General features: G+C 38.5%; 1 protein-coding gene and 2 pseudogenes across 1 annotated transcript in view; 2 read left to right on the forward strand and 1 right to left on the reverse strand.

Annotated features, from left to right (window-relative positions):
• Nucleotides 1–24,454, reverse strand: part of PCSK2 (proprotein convertase subtilisin/kexin type 2) — a 246,318-nt gene that overhangs the window by 54,667 nt on the left and 167,197 nt on the right. Inside the window, exon 6 of the mRNA XM_039874445.1 lies at nucleotides 7,457–7,533. Coding sequence (XP_039730379.1) covers nucleotides 7,457–7,533 — 77 coding nt within the window. The remainder of the gene's footprint in view (nucleotides 1–7,456; nucleotides 7,534–24,454) is intronic.
• Nucleotides 10,799–10,917, forward strand: LOC120612108 (uncharacterized; annotated as a pseudogene).
• Nucleotides 17,145–17,260, forward strand: LOC120612063 (uncharacterized; annotated as a pseudogene).

Consider the following 24,454-nt stretch of genomic DNA (forward strand, 5'->3'; position numbering starts at 1 on the left):
TTTATTCCAAAGGTTATATTTTTTAATTGTAATTGGTTCTTTTTCATATTCATGTTTATTTTTGCCTTTAAAACAGATATTATCCATGCATTTATCACTGTGAGCAAATGTGCAGATAAAAAGCATGACGGTTAATGTGTCAACTTGGCTGGGCCATGGGGTGCTTAGATATTTGTTCAAACATTATTCTGGATGTTTCTATGAGGGTGTTTTAAACATAACAATTATAAAGTATTTTTCAAGAGTCCATAAAATTAATTTCACCTGGTATAAATTCAGGTCCTGTTTTTTTTTTTTAATTTTGTTGAATGTGTTTTTTCCAGTTATTTTTGAATTTTGGTTTGCCGGCTAATTTTGAGTTGGAGATTTTTTCCCCTTTTCTTTCTCTCTCTTCCTTTACTCTCCATTCCTGGCTATTGATCTTATGGTTGTTTTAACTGACTCCTTAGTTCTATATTCCACAGCCACATTTTATGATTGAGTTTTAGGGCTCTGGATTCACAGAGATATTGGGAATAAGGCAGATTGATTCAGCAAGCCAGTGGGCAACTTGGCCACATTCATGGGCATGAGGCTGTCTTTGTCCTCCAGTCCCCAGTCTCTTTAGGTCTACAGATTCTTAGGCACCCAAAGTCCCACAGTGTCCAGCTACAGTCTTTTCAGCCATGTCTATGAAGAAAGATGCTTCAGTGTTGGATATATTGGAGCTAAGATGCAGAGATTACCTAGCTAGTTTGGCATCAATCATATATGCTGGCTAATGTTTAATGAGTTCTGCAGAGTACGACTTTAGGGTCTCAAGAGTCCTGGTTAAATAAGTGAGAATATGCAGCTCCTTTTGAAGAAAACCCCAGGTCTGCTGGCAAGCACCTAGTACTCTCTGGAGAAGTAAGAAGCTCTCCATCTTTCTGAAGCTAGGTGCTGGGTTTTCCAATGTTCCAAATAGATCAAGCTCGTCTCATGTATACAAGTTATCTTCAAAGCTATATATAACTTCAAAGCTATATCCAAAGCATGGGCACCAGACTCTTGACAGAAAGTTTAACTTTGAGCTGATTGTTCTTTAATTTCTCTCAAAAGCTTAGATGAAAGAATGGTTGTCTGAGAAAGATGGGTGAGCGGCTGGGCCATCTGTTTACTCCTTTAGCATAAATTGTCCTCATTTTCTATCTGGCTAGAGGAGCTTTGACTTGGCTCCTGTAGAAATCCCATCACTGAATTTTACAATTAAATTTGCTGCCACTGGGGAGTGCCTACCATGTGCCATGCGCAGTACCAAGTGCTCTATATACATGTTTCTAGTCCCTTATATAAACCTTTGAGGTAGAGTTTTACTCCCATTTTATGGAGAGGGAAAACTGATCCAGTGATTAATTATTCCATATCAAGTAACTAACATAACACTACATTTATTCATCATAATCTGCCATATTTTTCTCTCAAGAAAGAGAGAAAGAATTATTGCCGCCTGAGGATCATAAAATCACTCTGTATGGCATGTATAACGTTAGTTTCCAAAGTAGAAATGATTATACCAACATACAGATAATTCTTTTACATCAATATAACAATATAATTCCCTCCATAATTCCTCAATCTGTCACCTTTTTTTTTTTTTTTTTTTTTTTGAAAGGAAAACTTAAGTAGTGAAGACTTGTCTAATCCAGATAGGGGACTACAAATAAAATTAAAAAAATTTTTTTGTGTTATTTCTCCATTGGGCTTCATTGTGGTTTGGATAGAGAAAAAAGTTTACGGCAACAGCAACCTTTGAGCAAATATTAGCTTATGAAGTACAGTACTCCTCCCTGGTCTCGCTTTCCACGGTTTCAGTTACCCATGGCCAACCATGGTCTGAAAATATTAAATGGAAAATTACAGAAATAAACAATTTATAAGTTTTAAACTGTGTGCCATGCTGAGTAGCATGATGACATCGCCTGGCATCCTGCTCCATCCTACCCAGGAGGTAAATCATCTCTTTGTCTCTCATGCTGGATACACTCCCTGCCCATTAGTTGCTTAGTAGCCATCTCAGTTATCAGATCAACTGTCACGGTATCACAGTGCTTGTATTTAAATAACTCTTATTTTAATGCTACATTCACATAACTTTTATTAATATACTGTTATAATTGTTCTATTTCATTATTAGTTTTTGTTGCTAATGTATTACTATGCTAATTTATAAATTAAATTTTATTATAGGTATGCGTGTATAGGAAAAAAACAAAGTATATATAAGTTCAGTACTATCTGTGATTTCAGGAATTCACTGGGGGTCTTAGAATGCATTCCCATGGATAATGGGAAATTACTATAGTCTCAAAGCTCACATAAAACAAAATGTTAAATTAGGTATTTGAAAGCAGTTTGTATTTTATTATCCAGGAGGTGATTTCAGAATTATCTATAAAGACAGAAAGGAAAAGTGTTTGTCTATTTCTAAACCATTAAGTGTCACTAGGGTAAAGTTTCAGTTTCTATCAGTGTATAAAAAGCCAACCACAGAGGGTCATTTTTCTCACATGTTCTTCTTTGGCCTGTCTCATAGGGTTCTTCAAAATGAAATATAACTTTTAATAAGAAAAAAAGTTAATTACTGAAAATCTTTCTTATTTGAGGGGTTAACTAATGCTATCAGTCAAATGAGCTCACATAGAGATAAATGTTCTTCAGCATCCATTTCTCCTTTCTCCTTCCCTCCATTTTGGTTGCTTGAGTAATAAATGTCTTCTCTTTTCCTGAATTTATGGTAAACTTTTTGTGGCCAGGAATTGCATCTAATCCAGAATCTCTTATCTCTTACTCTTTAGGGCTTAATAGATAGAGCGTGCTGTGCCCTGTGATGCTCCATAAATATTGCTGATGGCAGGGATGACATTTCAGTGGTGAACGCCTGTCAGAGAAATGCTATGCAAGAGGGATTTTTTATGGACAGCATCACGGTAATGGAATACAGATTTGCAATGCATCACCAAACATTAACCTAAAACCAAGCAATGCTAGAAGATTATTGACAAAGCACGGGCTGCAAACCTTGGGAGAAGTAGGCAGCTCTGGACAGATGTCAAGACCACTCAACATCCTGACATAGATGAGAGGGTATGCCATCCATCAATCAACCAGCCAATCAATATTAATTGAATGCCAGCAAGGAAAAAATGTGATGCTAGATCCTGATACCTCACAGCAAATCAGTTATATCTATCTATTTTGCACCTTTTTGGCATTTGTGTTATTATTACTATTATTATTATTATTATTATTATTATTTTAGTTGGCCATTTGCATTTCTCTGTAAGCCAGGAGAAAATCAGTCTCCTTTTGCAAATTTCTCAAATGTTTCAAATATCCTTGAACCTCAGATACTGCATGTAATTATTAAATGGCTCACAGTAGAATAAATACACTTGCTCTGCTTAAAAAGAAATAATCTTACAAAATCAAATTAAGCACAGGGCATATACATATCCTAATATACATATCCATTAAAAGCAAATTAAGCACAGGGCATATACATATCCTAATATACATATCCATTAAAAGCAATTCTGCATATATATGAAGTTTGCTTTCATAGAGTACTTGGCTTGGAGTTTTAAATATGTTCTTAAAGAAATGTACACTTGAAGGAAAACAAGTTAACAGATCAGTAGTACAGAAGGGTTGGTGTGATGGCTTAAGGTTTCAGGAAAGCCCAGGAGAGACATGCTGCTTTTGAACTTGGTTCCCAACCGAGAAGAACATTTTATTTGCTTGCTTGAGAGTACTCCTTGTAGTACATTTTATTTTCTACTTTTCACAGCAATGAGAATCCTGTGATGGAAAGCCACTGCCTTTTTCTGTGCAGCAATTGCTTCTAAATCGTAACTGGCCTTTGTGGTAGGCAGTGTGGCCGCAATAGCAAAGCAGCAAGCTCATTGCTAGTTAGCATCAGTCAGCCCTTTATCAGAGTTTTGGTATGTGTTGAAATGAGCATTTCTCAAGAGCCCCAAATCTGCTGAACAGAGATGGGGCATTGGATATGGTGCCCACGCCCAGAAGAGAACTGGCATGTCTTTGTGGCTGCACAGCTGGCCAGAGGCTCTTGCTGGATTGGCAGCAAACCTGCCAAAGGCAAGTGCTGGGCTCAAGGGTCTGGGAGCCTCTGGAGAGCAACTTTCCTTCAGTGCAATGGGAGGACGGTCCTCATCTACGCCTCTGGCCCAGTTCCTTCCAACCACAGAATCTCTCCTTTGCCTTTCTGCTATCAACTAATCCAAACCTTTCATGCCCAGTCTTCCGTGAAGCTTTCTTAGAATGCTGCCCCATGCTCCAGTCCCTAAATCCCAGACCAGTTATCTAGACTACCTTGTGAACTGCACCTCCTGACTCCTTCGTCTAAATTGTACCTTACCCAGGAATACACCTCCCACCTCCGCCAATACCTGTTACCCTCATTAAAATCTTAGACCAAATGCCACCTCTTCATGGAAGCCTGTCTCAACTGCCCCAGCCAGAGATAATTTCGCATTTCTTTGTGCTCGCCAAAGCATCTTTAATATAAGGCAATACATGTAATGGCCCCCTTACTGGTGTCAAACCTTGTCTCCACCACTTTTTAGCTGTGTGACCTTGCACAAGTTATTTAACCTTTCTGTGCCTCAGTTTCCAAAATGGGAATAATAATAATGATAATACCTATTTCAGGGGTTATGATGAGAATTCATTGAATCAATACATACAAAACACTTTAAAAACTGCCTTAAACATAGTAACTACTTGATACGCATTAGTTTTTAAAGTTTTTTTTTCTTTCTCTTAGCTCTGGCTACACTTATCATTGTAGTGATTTTAGGCATCTGTTGCCTCCTCATATGACATTGCAAGTTCCTCAACAGCTTACGCACCAAAACTAATACTTTCATGTGTACCAAACTGAAGTCCCATACTGTTTATTGCTCTTTTTTATGCCCTATCCTTTTAAAACTTACTTCTTACTATGGAAAATATCAAAGATATAAAAGAGAGTAAAATCTCATGTACCCATCGCCTGGCTTTGACAATTATTAATTCATATACAATTTTATTTCCTCTGTACTTCCAGTCATTCTTCTCCTACTTGCTCCAAACGCTAAGTTATATTGAAGAAAATACAGGCATAATATTTCAGCTCAGGGGGAATTTTTAATAAATGTATCCTACACTCAAGGGAAAAGTGCTCTATTCAATTCTCCTTGTGCCAAGCAGAAACTGCCTCCAGGACAGATCCAATCTTTCAGACTATGGCTCCTCCCAGTGATGTGGGCTTGAACTTTGACTCACCTCCCTCCCATAATCATTTATAATAATAGTTATGCTTTGAGAGGCCATGATTTGAACTGTGGCACCATCTAATCTTTGTAATAATAAGACATGGTGGACAGGGATCTTTGAAAATGACTTGATAATTGAGAAAAGTCCCATTTATTCATCAAAGTAGATACTATGTCTTGAGTCACTGGCTCCCTAAGAGGCAAGAATCATACTTACCTGACTCACTATGACTGTACCTCAGACAACTGAACACTTGGGAATTTTTACTGTTGACAATGAAGAATTTCATTGCACTAAGCACTAATTAGTTCTGATTGGAAGATTTTAGTTAGTTTAAAATTGTACTTTCAAGAAACACATTTGCAAATGGAAATACTTAAGATAAACATCATAGTTATCTTTTTTTAAAAAAAATAATATTCTTATAGCATATTACACAGGAAGAATTGCTTGGGAAAAGTTTGTGTTGGGTTCAGAAAAAGAGGTAAGGGGGAAAACCATTTTGTCAGTTATATTTTATGCCTGGATTAATCAATCAAAGATTAATTTTATTCCTATTAGCTGCGGCAAGCAGCCGGCACACTACTACCCTTTCTGAGGTCATATGGACAATTGGTAACCAGTCATGCTGAAGCCAGGCGCTCCATCATGGTCCCTCTCAACACAGTGCTCCAGACTGCAATTCCCAGTTATGGCTCACCCCTGGCTTAGTGATGTCTGTTTTGTAACATCACACCCCTGTGTCTGAAAACAGTTTATTCATTAAGTGAATGCTAGGATCTAGGGTTATAAGTCATGGAGGTAAGAGACTCTTCATGTCAAAAGATCTCAGACGTTTTTATATATTCTAATTCCCTAAACACACACTTCCAAGCACTGCATGATAATTTTAAAGACATAGTTGGAGTTGTTAGAGAGTAAACTGTGCTATTGGACATCAGCAACAATCTTTTAAAAATGTTACAAATTTGAATTGTATTTCCTTCTTTATTCTTTTTCTGCATTTTCTGAAATTGCCAAACTCCCTAACCTGTGTGTCCTGTATACATCTTAGACACTCTCGGATCAACTTGCTAAATGTAGGGACAGTATCTAAGCTATCTGGTCCATGAGAGACCTGTCCCTGGCTACTCTCTGGCCATCATGCTTCCTGTCTTTCTTCATAAAAATGATGTTTATGAAAAAATGGTACAAGTCGGAATTAGAGACATTTATGAGGCTTGGGTTCAAGTGTTGTCTCTGACATATATTAAGTTAGACCAGGGAAGTCACTCGATCTTTCTGCTTACCTATTGCAGATCATCTATTTTCTTGTCACCAAACTGAGAGTGACAACCTTTGTTTTATGTACCATGAAATTGTCACAAGAAGTAAAAAAAATGAGTAAAGTGCAGTATATATAATATATTTTTATACCATTAATTAAAGTTTATATGTTCCCCTGAACTTAACCTGAGAACATCAGTAATAGGGAAGCACTAGGTTTAAAAAATACAATATTATTTGGATGAGCAAGCCATACATCTTTATTTCTTGATATTTCCTACATACAATCTATATTTAAGTAATAATTTTACTTGGAGAAAAAGGAGACTGCATTTATGTGCATAGTAGCCAAATTAGCTGAAGAAAACAGATGGGTTATTAGATAGTTTTGTATGGTAGGATACCAAGCCACTGGGGCCTCCACCCAGGCTGTCTGCCAGTTTCACCTACCGTTTTGTTGAAGGGAACTACGTGAACTTTATAAGGTTATAGCAGAGACACTTTTCAAAAACATACTGATGCAGACTCGTGGGGCAAAAAAAGTTTTCTGTGGTAGTTTCAACCAATCAAGTGAAATCAGTGTGTCTTAAATCACTTTGTGGTGGGTAGAGAAAGGATTTCTTATTATCTTTATTTTCTTCCATCTATAATAAAATGGCAAATAATTTCTAGTTCGACAAAACAAAATATTCAAAAGATAATCTAGAGTAGAATTGTAATATTTAAAAAATCCGAGAACTTAGAAAATGTAGCCATGGAGAAGAAAAATCACAATACAATTTACTGAAGCATTGAGATTATTTTGCTGGTGATATTCAAGCCTTAAAAATAAAACAGAGCAGAATAAATCCCCAAACATAAATTCAAAGCTGCCTCACGAGGCCAAGTTTACCTGTTAAACCAGTCGTCTGTGTATCGAGGGTAAGGATAGGGGTCGTTGCTACTGAAGTCATAACTTGCTTCGGCATTCTGAAAAACACAAGGTGTCTCACTGGGTCAATAAAGCCAGAGGCACAGGCAAGAGAAAATGCTGTGAGACCCAACTGTTTCATGTTTATAGCCCCTCCCTGGCATGTTGTGTTAATGCTCTTCTCTGGACTAGCCCTTGCAAAATGGTGACAGGGCTGCAGTGTGGTCTTGGAGTTTTCTATCCTCCCTTTATCTCCTTTTCCAAGTTTCTTCATTTCATCCTATTTCAGGTCTTCATTGAGTTAGCAAATTTGAGTACTGTGCTCTCCAGGACTGTTTCCAACTTAAGCTGAGTTACCCCTTGTGGGTAAATGGGGTGCAACTGTAATCCAGGGCTTATATTAAGGTTCTCTGGACAAGTGGCCAAAATGTTCTAGTTCTCATGTCACGAATGAGACAGCTTCTAGAGTTTTTTGCTTCATGCAGAAGGCTCACTTCCAGCTCCCTGCTTTAGATTGACTCAAAGCTTATCTCCTTTATACGTATGGGTGCTAAACACTTGCCCAAGCCCTTAATTTTGGCCATAGTATCAACTTCAGTTATTCACACAATTCACTGTTTCGTTCGTTGAAAGGGACTATATGAGCTGTTACAAAATTATAGCATACACTCTTTTGAAAAACATATCATTAAGAGTCTAATAATATATGCAGAGAATTTTTCAAGTATGGAAATATAATGGTGACATCCGTGCCTTCATATAACTTATAGCCTAGCTATAAGACATCGATCAAATAATTAAACAAATAAATATGCAATTAAAAACTGGATGTATTCTTAAACCCTGCAGTATTCAGTTAGAAGTTTACACTCTATGCAATCTAACACCTCCATTTTTTTTTTTTTCCACTGCGAGTCTCTCTTTACAGAAATTGAAGAAGGGCTCCACTGGGACACCCGTAGTAGAGGCCTCACAGCATCCCTGGCTTTACTTTTCTTTGCCCTAGAGCTTAACAATAAATTGTCCCCATCAGCTTGACCTAGAGCTTGGAATGTCCCCTGCCACACAAAATTGCCCTGAAAATTATGATTACTGCCCTTATACTGATCACAATTCTTCTGGTCTAGCATTTTTTCCAGACTACTCCCATCTTTCTTTGTTCTCGGATTGCTAACACCATTGGAGGATTACGTGGCCAGAGGAGTGGTGCCCGTGAAGCATGGGAGACCACCCTCAAGCCCACAACAAACGTCACGGAGCCCCTGGAATAATGCCCAGATTTTCCTTAAATACCGTAAGCTGCACTGAGAAGGCAGTTTTGAAGGTGTTAACCTGCTGCCTTCTCAGATCACTGGCTCTCTGACAATAAATACTTCTTCTAAATATCTCAACTCCTGTGTGGGTGCCTGAGCAGCACAGGCAGCATGAGCTCTGGACTCAGTTGCCCTCCGGTTTCAAAATGAATTACATATCCACTTAAATTCTCTTTAAGTGATTTCATGTTTTAATTTTTCCAATTTAGATCTTTAGTTAATCAGCCATGAATTTTGGTCTGTGATAGAAGATTATCCACCACCATTTGATGATGAGTCCATTCCTCCCCTGCTGCCTTCTCTGCTGGTCCTGCCTTGCAGAGTTCCGTGAAGCTCCTCTCTCCTCCTCTCATCCTTCTCTCCTTTGGTTTTGGGATTGCCCTTAAAGATTCCAGACGGATTCCTGATCCAAAGTATACACTGGACTAGGAAACACTGGGTTAAATGCCTATTGCAGTCTGGGCATTTCTTAACTCCATGGGTCTGGAGACAATTGCAGGAATTTTGCTCCTTTAAGAGGCAAAACATTGTAGTTTGTGATTCACTCTAGTTTCTAAACCTAATGTAATAGTGCATAATGTTTTTAAGGGCAAATTGACTAATTCCATTAGCTTGTGTTTCCATTTGTTAGATGACAAAGAGTTGTAATGATCACAATTGTAATACTAATTTATTTAAATATTGTGCTTGGGGCCAAAGTCGCTCTGAAATTTGTTTAAAAAATTTTTAATTTTTAATTTCTTAGCTTTATTGTTGAAACAGGATATCACTAGTAAAATTCTTAATCTTTTAGCAGGAAATGCAATGGAACATCTCTTGCAGAGTTAATCTTTTTAGTAAACCTAGTTTTCTTCCTTTCTAAGGGAAAAAGGCCCTCTTCTGCAAATCCTGATAATTACCCTGAAATTGGCGACTCAGATCCTCTGGCTATTGATAAGGGTCATCAGCCCATTGTTAGAAGAAATGGTGTCAAACCAGACAGGGCTCTTAGAGTCTGAGAGGGGAGAAGACCTTTAGCCCAAAGGGTTTTTTATTCTTTAAGAAATATATCAACCACGCCTGTTTCCCTTTACTCGCTTAATAAACAAATCGATAATAGAAATTAATAGCTATATGATTTAAATAATAAGTTCGTATCTCCTTTTCCTTGTTTAGGGACTGAGGTGGCACTTTAGCAGGAAACCCAAGACCCCACCCTGACTGCGGCAGAAAGGGAAAGAGCTCCATGCAACCTCTGTAGGCAGGGACTATGGCCATTCTCAGCAGGAAGCAGATAACAGAAGAATAGCCCTCCCTTTCCTCAACATCCATACTAATAATAATGGGGTTCATGAACTTAGAAAAGAATTAGGCAGGAAAGTTAGTTAGGGGGTTTTGGGTCTGCTTGCAAAGACACTGAGGTCATCCTATCCTAGAAGGAGTATGCCCTAATCTGCCCACAATTAAGCAAAACAAAAGGCATTTTTTTTTAACTCACACAAAGAACAAGCAGGCAAAGAATTAGGTACCAGTTTAAGTCAGTCACTCGCACCTAGCACCTATGCAATTAAGACCCCAACAACCTTCAACTAACCTGAGCCTCATTATATCATTATTATAATACTATGCATATGCCTGGAAATTAATTAGTATCATTATAACAGACTGAATTCTGGGAACAAACACGCGCAGAAAGCAAATCAATGAATCACTGAGTTCTGTCAATCTTAGTTTTCAATCAAGGAAGCCCATTCCTCTAAGAAAAGTAACCAACCACAGTAAATGAACATAAAAACCCCAAAGGCTTTGTTACCAGGACTTTTTGAGCCACGCTTCTCTTACTCAAGCCCGCTTCCACGTCTGGAAGTGTACTTTCCCTTCTAATAAAACTTTTGTTTTCTACTGTATTTTGGTGTCTTGCTCAATTCTTTGTTCAAGACATCAAGAACCTGGACAACGTACCAGGAGAGGATCCCCACTTTCTGGTTATATTGTGGTATAATTGATATATAAAAAAACTTGCTCATATTTAGTCTATGGCCATGCCACCCTGAACAAGCCCGATACCATCTGATCTTGGAAGCTAAGCAGGGTCGGGCCTGGTTAGTACTTGGATGGGAGACCACCTAGAAAGACCAGGTGCTGTTGGCATAAAATATAAAAAAAATAAGAGATTGTAAACTGACAAGTTCCTTGCAATCTGTGAGGTCGACCAAGGGTTGCCTCGCCTAAAAAAAACAAAAAAACGTCCACACATTTATGTATATATCTTGCTGCATTTGGGCATATGCGTACACCCATGATACATCATCACCTCGACCAAGGTACTAAACATTTCCATCACCTCCCCAAATTTTCTTTTGTTCTTTTGTGTGTGTGAGTGCACACATCTGTGTTTTGTTAAGAACATTTAACATGAGATTATCGTCTTAACATATTTTTTTTCCCCTCTTTAATTCTCACCCCGCTTCTACCCCCGACCTATGGATGCTGCCATTTCCCTTTAAGAATTGGATATCTGAAGGTGAGGCGTCTCCTCCCACACACTTGGGGTGTTGCATCCGGGGCCTGGTACCTCTCCTGGTGCCTCCTTGTGCACTTGGGAGGGCCTGGTGCACCCGGGGTATGGTCCATAGCTCCACCTGGGGTGCAAACCCAGGACCTTCTGTGTGTAAAGCAGACGTGCTAACCACTATACTATGAAGCCACTTTCTTATCTTAACATATTTTAAAGTGCACAATATTCTATTGTTGACTTCGATGCAGTTTACTCATTTGCATAACAGAAACTTTATAACCATTGAAAAAAAGTTCCTCAATTCTCCCAACATTCTATTCAATGTTTGGACCAGTCATTCTGTTGTGGATCATGAATAAATCTATCCTTTATTCCAGATTCTAGTTCTTTCTTCAACATCTGGCCTTTAGAGAGAACATCTTCCTGTCTCCACTGGCCATAAACATCGGCAAGTCCCCAGTTCTGCGCCTCCATTTAGATCCCAAACTACTTTGATTCACCTTTAAAAGTTTAATTCTCTTTCTGGTGTGTAATCCTTGTCTCTCTGGGAGATCCTCTCAGATTTGGCATGTTATTATTATTATTTTTTTCCTTGACTTTCTTAAGATATTTATATCTCAGTTCTTTTGAGGGATATTATTTTGAAATAGTATTTGACTACCCTAAGTATGTTTGGTTACCTCTAATCGTCTCTGAATCTTGGAGACAAGAACATTCTTAGGTAGAATTGGTGAGGTAGGAGTATCAAGAGAAGCACAAGTTAATATTTTTCTTTTTGGATTTCAAAGCTGAGATTGAAACTTAAGTGATAAATTTGGAGGCCTATTTGCTAAGCCTGATTTGTTTCTCTATAGTGATTTAAATTCTCTGGTCTAAGGTGAGTTGGATAAACAATTCAGCATCATTAGCCATTGTAGGGGCCTCAGGGGGGCCTGAGGGCCACCTCTTGCTTCTGATCTGTGTTCTTGGAGTCGGTTGGGGGTATGCTGGAATGTCCGACTTCAGAGAAGTCTGGGACTCATCCTTGGACAAGGACATGAAATTGCAGATCAGAAGTGGTTCTGTGAGGCATCTCAGCTGAGGAGTTTGGGGTGGCCCCACTCTGCATTCCTGTGACCCTCAGTATTAAGTAGGCAACAGCAGAATATTCTGTGGGATGCTGAGATTGGTGAGAACATGACAGTGAGAACCAGCTGGCCTCAAAAGTTCTGGGATCAGTACAGTGAAGATCCAGGGTTCAGGCAGGATCTACATGAACTGATGTGTCAGGAGGCATGGAGATGCATGCAGCAGGAAAGCACAGGATATGCAGGATATGATGAGATGTGAGCACCAGGACTCCTGTCCCTCTCTCCTTAATGCTGTGTTTATCCTTTGAAGCTTGAGGGCAATTCTGGAGACAGGAGGGTGGGGAAAAACCTGAGTTGACTAAGGTCAAGTGTATACTATAGGTGAAATTAGGCGGGCAGATAGAAATTAAATTCAATTAGAGAAAAATCAAATAAAAATTTCCTGCACCTCTGTGTTTACTACCTGTTTTTACATGCTTTTCACTCTGGCTCACCTTTTTGGCTCATGATCATCACCTGTGACCTGGGCTGAGGCCTTCTGGTGATCCTTTATGATTCTGGAGAAAATGGCTTGCCTTGAGGTGGGTTGGGGCTCATGGGAAGAATTAAAGAGTTCTGACAGCAGAACCAGTAGCCGAGAATCCACAGAACTCTGAGACTACTTTTTTAACAAGAAGAAAGACCATGTATTGCCTGATGTCAAATTCACCTCTGAATGTTGAAATAGATAATAACTTAGGAACTCTTAAGTATTTTGTTGTCTTTATGATTAATTTGATGACTAATGCTTAATTCCTTGTGTATCAGTCTATATTGAGTATTAAGGAAGGAAAACAGTTGTTATTGTTTGGCTGTATGTTTTCTGGCTAAAAATCAAATGGTTTATAGCAAGAAAGAACAGTGAGCAATATTTTGTGAGGGTTCTATTTATACTTTTATAGCCAAAAGCAAATCATTTATTGATCTGAATTACAATGTTGTCTTCCACAAAGTTATTTGTGTACAGGAATAAATTAAACTGGCTTTGAATTTTCCTAGAATTTTCTAATATAGTCATTAACATGCACATTTTGGGGAAAGTGGTGTCTGTAAATTTAGTGCTCTGGTCATCCTAGGTTAAGCCAGAGGCTCATTTTAGTTTAAACTTTTCTGTAACTTGTTCTTAAAATGCATTAGTCTATTTTATTGCTTTAGAAAATACTAGATGTTTAGTGAACATAATTTAATCATTGATGATTCAGGATCAGGATGATTCAGAGTCATCATTAAGAATTTGAATTATCATTGCACCATCATGCAGAAAGTGAGACGATTGGGCTGAATCCAAACTGACCTCAGGGTTTCCCTGGAAGTTATTTCTGAAAGAAACTTCTGATAAAGGCTCATTTTCTTTCACAAGAGTTCAGTGCAAGAGAAAAAAAGAACCTCTAGTATTTAATAATTCTAAGGCTTAATTTCTGAGGCATAGTTAGAAAAAAAGACTAGATTAGCTCTTATGAAGGAAGTTTAATAATTGTGGGTTTGGCTGTTTTTTGCACTGTGCACTTTCCCATCAGATGGCCTGCCTGCACACTAATAAAGGACAAAGGACTTATTTATTTTTACAAAATCTTCTGACTTTTAAAATTTAAGGTACTGCATTTATGCAGCCATCAAAGGCACAGGCCAACAAATGGCATATATCAAGCGCTAGGGCTGGTCTCACTGTGAAAGCTGGTGGTGGATCGAGTAGTAACCATACCCTTTGCTTTAACATTCTCAGAGAAGCTTCTGAGACCCTTGAGACTGAAACCAGCTCTGTCACTGCCAACCTTACCCCAAAATTTGGAATGGAATGCCTTTGGGACTAGTGGACTTTTCTTGCTGAAATGCACAAGACAAACGTATTGGCAAGGCTTGGAGTAGAGGAAGAAAGAGGCATTAAAGTTAGACACATCTGGTTTTGAACCTAGACTCTTTGGTCTTGTAATTTTCTTATTTTCGGGAAATCATAGTTTCCTCATCTTTAAGTGCAGATAATAAAACTGTAACTACTTGGTTGCTGTGAGGATAAAATGAAGAAATGGATGTAAGCTGGTGAGCACATTAGCCAACAAGGTAGAGGTGTTCTCTCACTTCTCCTTTTGTGTCTTTCATTTTCTTTGATCACCTAAGGCATGGGTCAAAAAAATGCCCACAGGCAAAATCTGGCCCACCATCTGTTTTTGTAAATAAAGTTTTACTGGCACATAGTCATGTCCATTTGTTTACAGATCGCCTTTCACTGCTTTCACATTACAACAGCAGACAAATAGTTGTGGGATGAGCCCACAAATCTTAAATATTTACTATCTTTTATAGAAAGTGTTTTCTAACTCTTTTTTTTTTTTTTTTTTAAGGCAAAGCAACCCTCGGTTGACCTCACAGATTGCAAGGACCTTTTCATCTTACAATCCTTTATTTTTTATATTTTATCCCTACAGCACCTGGTCTTTGCAGGTGGAGTTTTCTAACTCTTGACTGACATTGTAGGTCTTTTGGGCTCCCAGGATGCCTTCTGATAGATAGCTTGAGGCCTATGTTAGAGCAATGTCTCTCAGTCCCTGTCTCTCTGAAGAGCTCCCTTTGCTCTGAGACATGCCTGTCCCACATCCCCTTCTCTTTAGGTGGCCTCTTGCTGCTGAAAAGGAATCTGATATAAACTACCCTCACTATATTGCTAGGAGTCTGAAGAGTACCTCTTCTGGGTTCATATCAATCAAAGGTGGGTGATCAGGAGTTACTGTGGTTAGAAACTGGGCCTCAGCCTGCTGGGGTGATCATAGAGTCAGTAGAGAGTCCCACCATTGTTTCTATCAACCCCCTACCTATCATCGGTTAAAGGATGCTCCTAAGTGCACCAACCCTCTAGCTCTTCTATCTGTCCATCTACAGTGTCCTGTCTGTTCCCCTAGTCAGAGCATCACCAGCGGCAGAGAGCAGCAGGTGTTCACAGTAAACAGCCCTCAGCATGCAGCGGTAACTGTCTGCATAATATGGGTACAAATGGTGTCTGCTACACAAAGCCTCATCCATCTTTTATTTTTAAATGAGGTGCTGCATTGGCATTTTGTCAATACTAGGCTCTTGCAATAGGCCAATATACTTAATATGAGAGTCCACTGGTGTGACTGAACAGATATATTTAGAACAAGCTCTGTGGTCCTACTATAAAATTAGGAAAGTGGTATCTTTAATCGGGGCTGCCATGTATACTCATGCAGGTCTTGCCTTGCATAAAGGTGCACACTCAAGGGGAGCATGGGAGCTGCGCAGGACTTGCCAAGCCATGTGCCCTCGGGTGGGCATTTAATTTAATTTAATCTATTCTTTAATTAAAAAAATTATTTTTCCATTACAGTTGACATACAATATTATGTTAGTTTCAGGTATACTTGGGGTGAGGCTTTAATTAATAATTGGTCAGCCCAGAGGGGCCATCCTGTTTTTATTTGTCTCCTTAGAGAGAGGAACATTTTCTAATTTGTTTGCCTGGAGGGGAGGGTACTATTTTGCAACTTATCCACTAGTAGAGGATACTTTTTTCAATTTCACACAAATACACTATGTAAGTACTAGCATGTCTATGAGCCATGGCAAGAAATAGGTCTTTCTAGTTATAGTCATATATAAGTTCCGACATCAGAGAATTCTGCCAAGGGGACAAGATGTCCTCTGTGAAATGTCAAGTAAGACCAGACTTAAATAATATCTCAAATAATAGGCGTTTATGATCATGAGTACAGCATGGCATATTATTGATTGACAATGTAATTCTACAGCTATAGGAACTCAGAACAAGAAAGTACATGCATTTATCCCTCTATTCTGGCTTGCTACTTTCCCTGAAGGCATTTAACCAAATAACCCAGCTAGGAGCTGTGTAACAATATTAGATGAAATTGTACTGTGCTCATGGACTAATGAAAGAAAAATGAGCTTCCCCAGATAGACTCTCAAACTTCAACCATATTGCCCCAGAACAAAGCTCATCTGCATGGAAACTGAGCAGCTGAAGAGTCCAATCCATTAGAATCTAAAGAATTTTGCTATTGCGTCTGCTTGCAACTAATATGGTCATGGCTGAATGTTCCCAACTGTGTCTATTTTGATTTTTCTCAAATAATTCTCCCACATGATCTGGTTTAATGATAATGTTCAGCTTACTTTTGACTGAAACCAACATTAAGGGGATTTATGTCTATATTAAGCCTGGCTGTAAAACTTAATGAAATTTAACATTTCTCCAGCACTCACAAAATTTAAAAAAAGATGTATTGTCAGAAAATTGTTTGTAGTCTTTCTTCTATACTCCTGCAATTTTCAGAGTCATGTTTTTTTTCCAGTAATAGTGTGTTCTCTCATAGTAGATTTGACACCCCCTACCATCACTTCCTTTTTGCTCCTGGAAATTCTAGCAACTTCTTTAGTTACTGGAGTACTCTCTAAGTAAGCAGAATGATGCAACATAAGAGCTGGACCGGCAAGTATCACCATGCCCCAAGACGTGCCCAAACTACTAGGCTTTGTATATTTTCCAAAGCTAAGCAGCTCCATCCTCTGGCTCGCAACGTCACCCTTATCAGCATATTTGAGAGATGTTTTAAGCACTAAACATGAGGAGATGATAATAATTTTAATTCTTAATGGTTAACATGGTACCCTAAATTAATAGAATGCCTTTGGACGTGGTTCCATGGCATAGCAGTTAGCATGTTTGCTTTACACGCGGAAGGTCCTGGGTTTCCACCTCAGTGGAGCCATGGTCCATGGTCTACAGCCATGCCACTCTGAACAAGCCCGATGTCTGATCTTGGAAGCTAAGCAGCGTCGGGCCTGGTTAGTTGTTGGATGGGAGACCACCTAGGAAGACCAGGTGCTGTAGGCATAAATAATTAAAAAAAAAAAAAAAGAGTGCCTTTAAGTTTTTCGAAGGAGTTTAAATTCCCTTATTTTATTTAATATTCTCTAAAACCCTGTAGGGTAGGAGAGCAGATGTATTGAAGGAAGAAGTGGGGCTGTTACTATCTCTAAGATACAGTCAAGGCAGCATCTCTGGATGACTCCTTTAGAGTTATCTCTGACTGTCCATGGCTTCTTGGCTTGTCTTGCTCTTTTAGAAGGCCAAAGAAACCTCTATTAGGCTATATTGAAGCTAATTCTCATGCATGAATTTTAGTAACTGCCCTAAAAGCATCAATTCCTGGAGCTGACCAGATGCATTGAGGAGAAGCTGCCACTCATTGTAATTAATCTCTAAGAGCTGGCTCTAAGACAGGGTCCAAAACTTGTTCAGAAAAAATTTACATCTTTATTTTCATGAGCTGCCAACTCAAATTTAGCATTTCCTTCAATTATGGATGTAGACTACAAGCCACGATATTATTAGCAGTAGCTGTGAGCTTGTCACAAAAATGTACTTTCATATCACATAGTTGCTGCAGATATGCTGAACTATCTCTTCTACTTACCCTTACTAGATTTTGTTATTTAGTGCATTATGAAAGAAGGAGACATATTTCCATTTCACAAATGTATATTTTTAATTGTTTGATAACTGTGTTTTAATAGAATTGCTTTCCCTGGTTATCCTATATATTTTGTTTTATGTATCTAAAATGTTATTCTGAGAATGAGGGGAAAGAGGCATTTGTGTACGTAGGTGGTTGGTATGTAAATTCGTGCAATCTCTTTGAAGAGAATTTGGCAATATTTATAAAAATAAAAGCTACAAGGACTCTTTAACTCAGCAGTCTCACCTCTAAGAAATCTATCTTAAAGATACGTGCTTGCACATATGTGAAAAATTTGCTTTAAACATATTCATGGCAACATGATTGCAAAAGTGAAGGACTAGAAATAACTTAAGCATTCAACATGGGGATTGACTTAAATAAATGATGGTGCACCCACACGATGCAAAACCTGCAAAACTGCAGTCTTGGCAAGGTGTGAGGTACGAGGACTGTGATGAACACTTCCCCAAGAAATACCGTTAAGTAAAAAAAGCGACATGTAGAATAAAGTGCATAGTGAGCTCTCATTTGCATAGAAGAGAGGGATATACTTGATGGTAAATGTATAGAGTGTTTCTGAAAAGATACACAAGAGCCTTTTTTATAGTACTTTGCCTCTAGGGAGGGGCCTGGAGTCTAGGGTAGAAGGAAGACATAGTTTTTTCATTGCATAACCTTAGGTTTTGTATAAAAATATTTTTTCCATAATAATAACAGGTAACATATATTGAGTGCCTATTTTGTGCAAGGGACTCTTTTAGATGCTTCGTATGCATTAGCTCCTTCTTATGGTGTCCTTCCTGTATAGTAGTACTCATTATCACTCTCAATCTATGAGCAGGAGACTGAAGCAGAGAAGTTGAATATTTTGCCCACGGTCACACAGATGAGAAGATGCAGAGCAGGAATTTAGATCAGACAGTCTGGCTCCAGAGGCCTCTCCCCTAACTGTGCAACCTTGCCTCTTTGCATTAGAATCATAACTAGCCCATTCTACTGCTTGCATTGTTTAAAAGAGAAAAACACATATAAATGCAAATAAAAAATAATAATTTTGAGGATATACTCCTTAACATGTCAATGGGTCATTCTGTTCAAATCTAAATATATAAATTGAGCTAATAATTTAGTCTCCACACTGGGCACAACTTACTAAAAAGATCCAGGAAACACATCTCTTACTTTGTATGATCCAACCATTTTTTAATGGCATGATTTTATCTAGTGAATTTTCTCATCCAAAGTAAATATAATGCTTTCGAGGCCTAAACCATAAATATGCCACCAACGAGAAAGTAAATTCCCCTGTTTTCAACAGCAAAAAACAGTCTGTTCCTTTTTTCTCTGTTGATTGTGTTGTTTCTTTTAGAAGTAAGGCTTTTAAAAGACAAACCAACAAACATCACACTGTGTATGAGACAAATAACACTGATATCTGGATTCCTCAGAAAATGAAACCTTGGAAATGCATCTTTTCCCCAGAACTTCTTTAGAACTGTTAGTGGCCCTTGGGTTTCTGAGTATAGTTTAAAAAGAACTGTTGGCTGAAAGTTGTGTTCTGTGAGATGTTTGCATGTGGTGCCTTCAGTAACATAGCATTACAGGACCAGACTGTGACTCTTTTCAACACTCCTCCAATCTTTCTTATTATACCAATAACAAGTCTTTGTTAAGTGCTCCTGTGTCTTTAATATCTCCCTGTTCCTTCCTAATCTATCTTCTTAACTGACAGAGGCGAGCACTGGCAAGCAGCAGCATCCAATTTGACTTGCTTTCATTGTATTTATTCTGATAGTTACTCCTACTTATGTCAAGGGATATTGACTATGTTCTATTTAAAATAGTGATATACAGTTTATCTTTAAAATACATTCATTTAGGTTAATAAAGTGAGTCAATTTAAGGAAACATATGAGGTAAATAATAATATTGATAGCGAAAATTGTGCTGTGACTGGTGGATGTTTGGGAAATGCTGGAGTAAAGCAATGATCATATTTATGGCTTTGACTCCTCCAGTTATCAGCAGAGTCAGCCGTAAGAGTAAACTGGGGATCTGAAGGAATAATGGAAGATTTTTGTCCTCAAATCTCCATCCTGTCACTTGTCATTTTAACATTATGGCATCAGTCCTTTACATTACGGTGGGCCTTCGAATATCTTTATTCATTCATGCATTCAGCCAATCATTTATTTATTTATTTTTATTGTTGAGTTCCAACTATTTGCCAGGCACTGTGCAATAGCAAGTCACTATTAGAGAGGAAGATGCCCTCAATCGGGGTATCTTGCCTTAGCTCTCATGAGCTAATACATTAGTTATAGACTGACGCCCAAGTTTTTAATATATTTATCAGCTAACAGTGGTTCTCAAATCAGGCTGGCTGCTCAATAGAATTGCTTGGGGAACTTTTAGAAATCTAAATACTTAAGGACCCCTAGATTCTGATTTAATTGATCTGGGGTGTGGTTTGGGTATCAGTAGTTAAAAAAAAAAAATCTTCAGATGATTCTGATGTATACCCAAGGTCAAGAACCACTGAGCTAACACCTTGTTAAATCATCCACATTCTGGCTCCCTTGCTGCTTAAAATGTGGTCTATGGACCAGTAGTTTTGGCAGCACCAGAGAGCTTGTTAGAAATGCAGACTCTTAGGCCCTACCCAGACTGGCTGAATCTGAATCTGCATTTTAACAGGATCTTCTTGCATATGTACATTGATTTTTTTTATTTGTAAAACAGGTGCATGGGGCCGGGTTTCCCTTTGGCTCTTTACTTTCCCTCTACACATCCATAATCTCCCTGATATAATCTTCTCCTACTTTCTTTCCTTCCCTTTCCACCTAAAATCTTTCACTGAAAGAAATCAAATTCGATAGGCCATTCGTATTTTAGCATGAATAAGTTTAGAACATTGTCCTTCCCAATATTATTTGCTCTAACAGGAGACAGTGGATATTGGAAAAGCTGAAGAACTCTATCTCTAACAGCAGAGATTGAAAGGTGGTATTTTGGGAGTGTGGGGAACTTCTTAGCACCTCTCAGATTGAAGTTCTTTCTATAGAGATGGTCAGTTCTGAGAACAGAGTTGCCACGATGGTTTTCTTTTGTTCTGAAGGAGAGGCCTCATGAACCAAAGAAAACAAAAGAAAGCAAGATAAAGTGTGCGATTCTTATGCACAATATTATTGGTTCTCTGTGCTTCTGGAAGGTGAGGGCTTTAGGGGAATTGATTCTGCAAGAAAGAAGAGTAAAAGTTCAGAGTGAAAGCTTTCCTGCTGTTAAATAAATTTTGATGAATATTAAGGTATGAATTATTTTTGCCTCCTGCTGCTTAAAATAAAGTTTCTTCAAACTCTTAAAAATACACCCAATTATAGACAAACTAAATGCCAAACTGCTTTAATAGCAATAGGAATGAAAATATTTTTTTAAAAATATGTTTATATTTCAATGCATGCTTATTTTTATGCCCTGACTTTTTCTTAAAAAGAAACAATGTTTTCTATTCTAATAAATGGTATAGAGAAACAAAAGTTAACAATATAGTAAGATATAATTTTGATTTAGTAAAAATGAAGGCTCACATAGGTAATTCTGTGCTCAGTCAGTCCTTGGCTTTATAGCCTAAATTGTCCTCTTGAGTATAAATGCTGTTTAAAGCCAATCCAAACTTGTAACTCAGTCCATTAACTGGTCAACTCTCCCAATCCTGTGCTAACCCTACTGGATTTCTCCCCTTTCCCAGTGGCCTTCGGTGCTGGGATCTGTCTGTGCGACATCTACCTCCCCATCCCTATGATGACAAAATTGACCTTGAGTTGTATAAAAGCTGTGCTGAGCCTTTATCACTTCATTACTCATCTCTTCAGGAGAGGATGACAGAAATAATGGCTAAATTCAGGTTGAAGAAAAAGAAAACGTGGGTTTAAGAATAGCAGTTGAATTTAGCCTTGATACCTTAATAAGAGGACAAGAAGAGCGATCACATAGGGTGACTGCAGGGACATATTCTGAGACCCAGGACAGAAGGGGTGCAGCCAACAGATGGGCTTTCAATAGCTGCTGTTATAGAACTTGCCCGGGTGGCAGATTGAGAGAGCCAGGAGTGGCCAGCTGGAAAGGCAATTCAAGGCCGATTCTTGCAGTTTCACAAAGACTAAGTGTGCTGTCAAGACCCAGAAACAGCAACTGTGAAAATCAGCACAAGGATAGCCAGACACTGTTCTGAAAAGGGAATGAGAAGATAATGTAGCAGCCAGGGTATAAATTTGTGTTGTCAAGGTGATGAGGTACAAGTCAATTTGTGTTTCCCTCTTTTTTGACTGAGTGTTCTACAATGTTGTAGAGCTATATGCTCAAGGTTTCTCCACCTTTGCTTATTCTGTGAGTGTTCTCCTTGCCTTTGTTTGGCTGCTGAGGTCGATGTCCTGGGAGAGAGGGAGACACTAGTTTACAGCCCTCCCTGAGCAACTAATTATACAGCTTCGGTATCACCTGTCTCTTCTTTTCCAGCCCTAAAAATAGCAAAGATGCGTTCACTGATAGCTGAGTCACCTCATCAAAGGGGTTGTTCTGTCTGAATATCAGTTATTGGAGACTTTGTCCTAAGCACACTTATATAATGTATTTTCCTCCTTTTAAAGGCATAGCAATATGAATAACAAATATGCTGCACAGTGGTTTGTTGTTATTATCCACGTATATATAAGTTTTATATATAAATTACATGTATATATAATTCAACACAAATTGATTTTAGTTGTGTCTCATAGAAATTTTGAGAATTGAGTATTGTAACCCCAATTTTACAGATAAGAAAGTTGAGGTTTAATGAAGTTATATACTTGCTCAAGGTTTTTAGCTAAAAGTAGCCAAGTTAGTACTAGAAATTAGGTTTTCTGACTCAGACTCATTCTATTTGTATTGCATGGCATCCACGGCTCTTTCCTACGATAAAAAGTAAAGAATTATGAGACTGAACATTTGCTTATCTCAGCACCTCAGCTCTGACTGGCAGCATTAAGACCTAAAATATACGGCAGCAAGATAGCGGGGATTCAGGGCTTTGGGCTGCCACTCACTTTTGCATCCATAGTAAATTATATTAAAAATAAAATTTATTTTTCAATTGTCAATAATCTTCTTGCTTGTCTCTTTTGCTTCAAAGAGTTAATCTTGGCTTTGGTGATTCTTTCTTAGGATAACCTTGCTAAGAGGAGAAGATAGAAATAGAGTGTTATGACCTTGGGAGATAAGCGAAAAGGAAGTACAAGACACATTGTAAATATCTGTGTTTATAGTTGGAAAAAAGCCAAGTGGATCAGTTCCTGTTCATGAAGAAGTTGTTTGAGGTTTATCTTTGAATGAGGACAATTTTATGTTCCCAGTCAATGTGAAATATAACACAAAAACAGGAGTGATCCCCAACTGTTCTGGAGAAAGATTAAATGCGCTTCTGGTTCCTTTCACAGCTATTCATCATTTTAATTGGTTTTTAAGCCAAAAAACTTTGACAGAATTTGTGATGGGAATTCAACTTCATAATTCATAAATTATGGAAAAGTGATTATGGCTTTCATTTGGAGGCTGTGCACATATGAAGTTGCTGCTAGGATGGAACACCAGAATCCACATTAATCACACAATCACTTTGTACATAGTGTTATATCTGTTGAATTATGGACACTGATCTCCTGTGAAGGAAATACTCTGCTCTAGACCTTTTGGGTATGACATGCCCTCAACTCACAGCATTCCTTGCCACCTATGTTGCCACCACCGTTCTCGGCATTTTGAAGGACCATAAAAAATGCTCATCTGGTCCCCTTGCCTTTCCATTCCATCGCCTTCCCTCCAACTCTAAAAACTTCTTTTTAATTCCATCTTATCATCTCCCTTGATCTTCTCATAACCCAGAATGCAAACTGTTGAACTCACATAAATGTGTTCTCCACTCTCTGCTTCGTGTTCTCCCACTTCTCTCCTCTTCTAATCACCAATGTCCCTTGGGGCCTGCAAATTCCTTACCCTCTCCACTTTGTCTCCATCTCATTTTGCGTTTGTACGCTTCCTATCAGCACTAGAGTACGTCCCCCAGAGTTTGCAGGGTCAAGTTCTCACTCCTTGGCTTCACTTCCAAGACCATTCATGATCAGCCTGCTACCAGTTTCTCTCTAGCTTAGGAGTCACCAAAGTTTTTCTGAAAATGGCTAGATGGTAAATGTTTTAGGCTTTGTGGGCCATGCCGTCTTTGTCACAATGACTCACCTCTGCCTTTGTGGTGGGAAAATAGCCGACAATGATATGTAAACAGATGAGTGTGGCTGTGTTTCCACAAAACCTTATTCATAATCAGCAACAACAAAAAGGCAATGAGTAGCCTGTAGTTTGCAGAACCCCGCTTGTTGTGAGTTAAAGCATATCTCCTAAAAGGATATATTGAAGTCATAACTCTGGTGTGGAAGACTTAACCCTCTGTGAATGTGACCTCACTTGAAAATAGCGTCTTTGCAGATGTAAATGAGTTAAATAAGGTTGAACTAATTAAGGTGGGCCTAAATCCA

This window comes from Pteropus medius, unplaced genomic scaffold, assembly GCF_902729225.1.
Source record: "Pteropus medius unplaced genomic scaffold, Ma_sr-lr_union100, whole genome shotgun sequence".
In the NCBI taxonomy this organism is placed as follows: Eukaryota; Metazoa; Chordata; class Mammalia; order Chiroptera; family Pteropodidae; genus Pteropus; species Pteropus medius.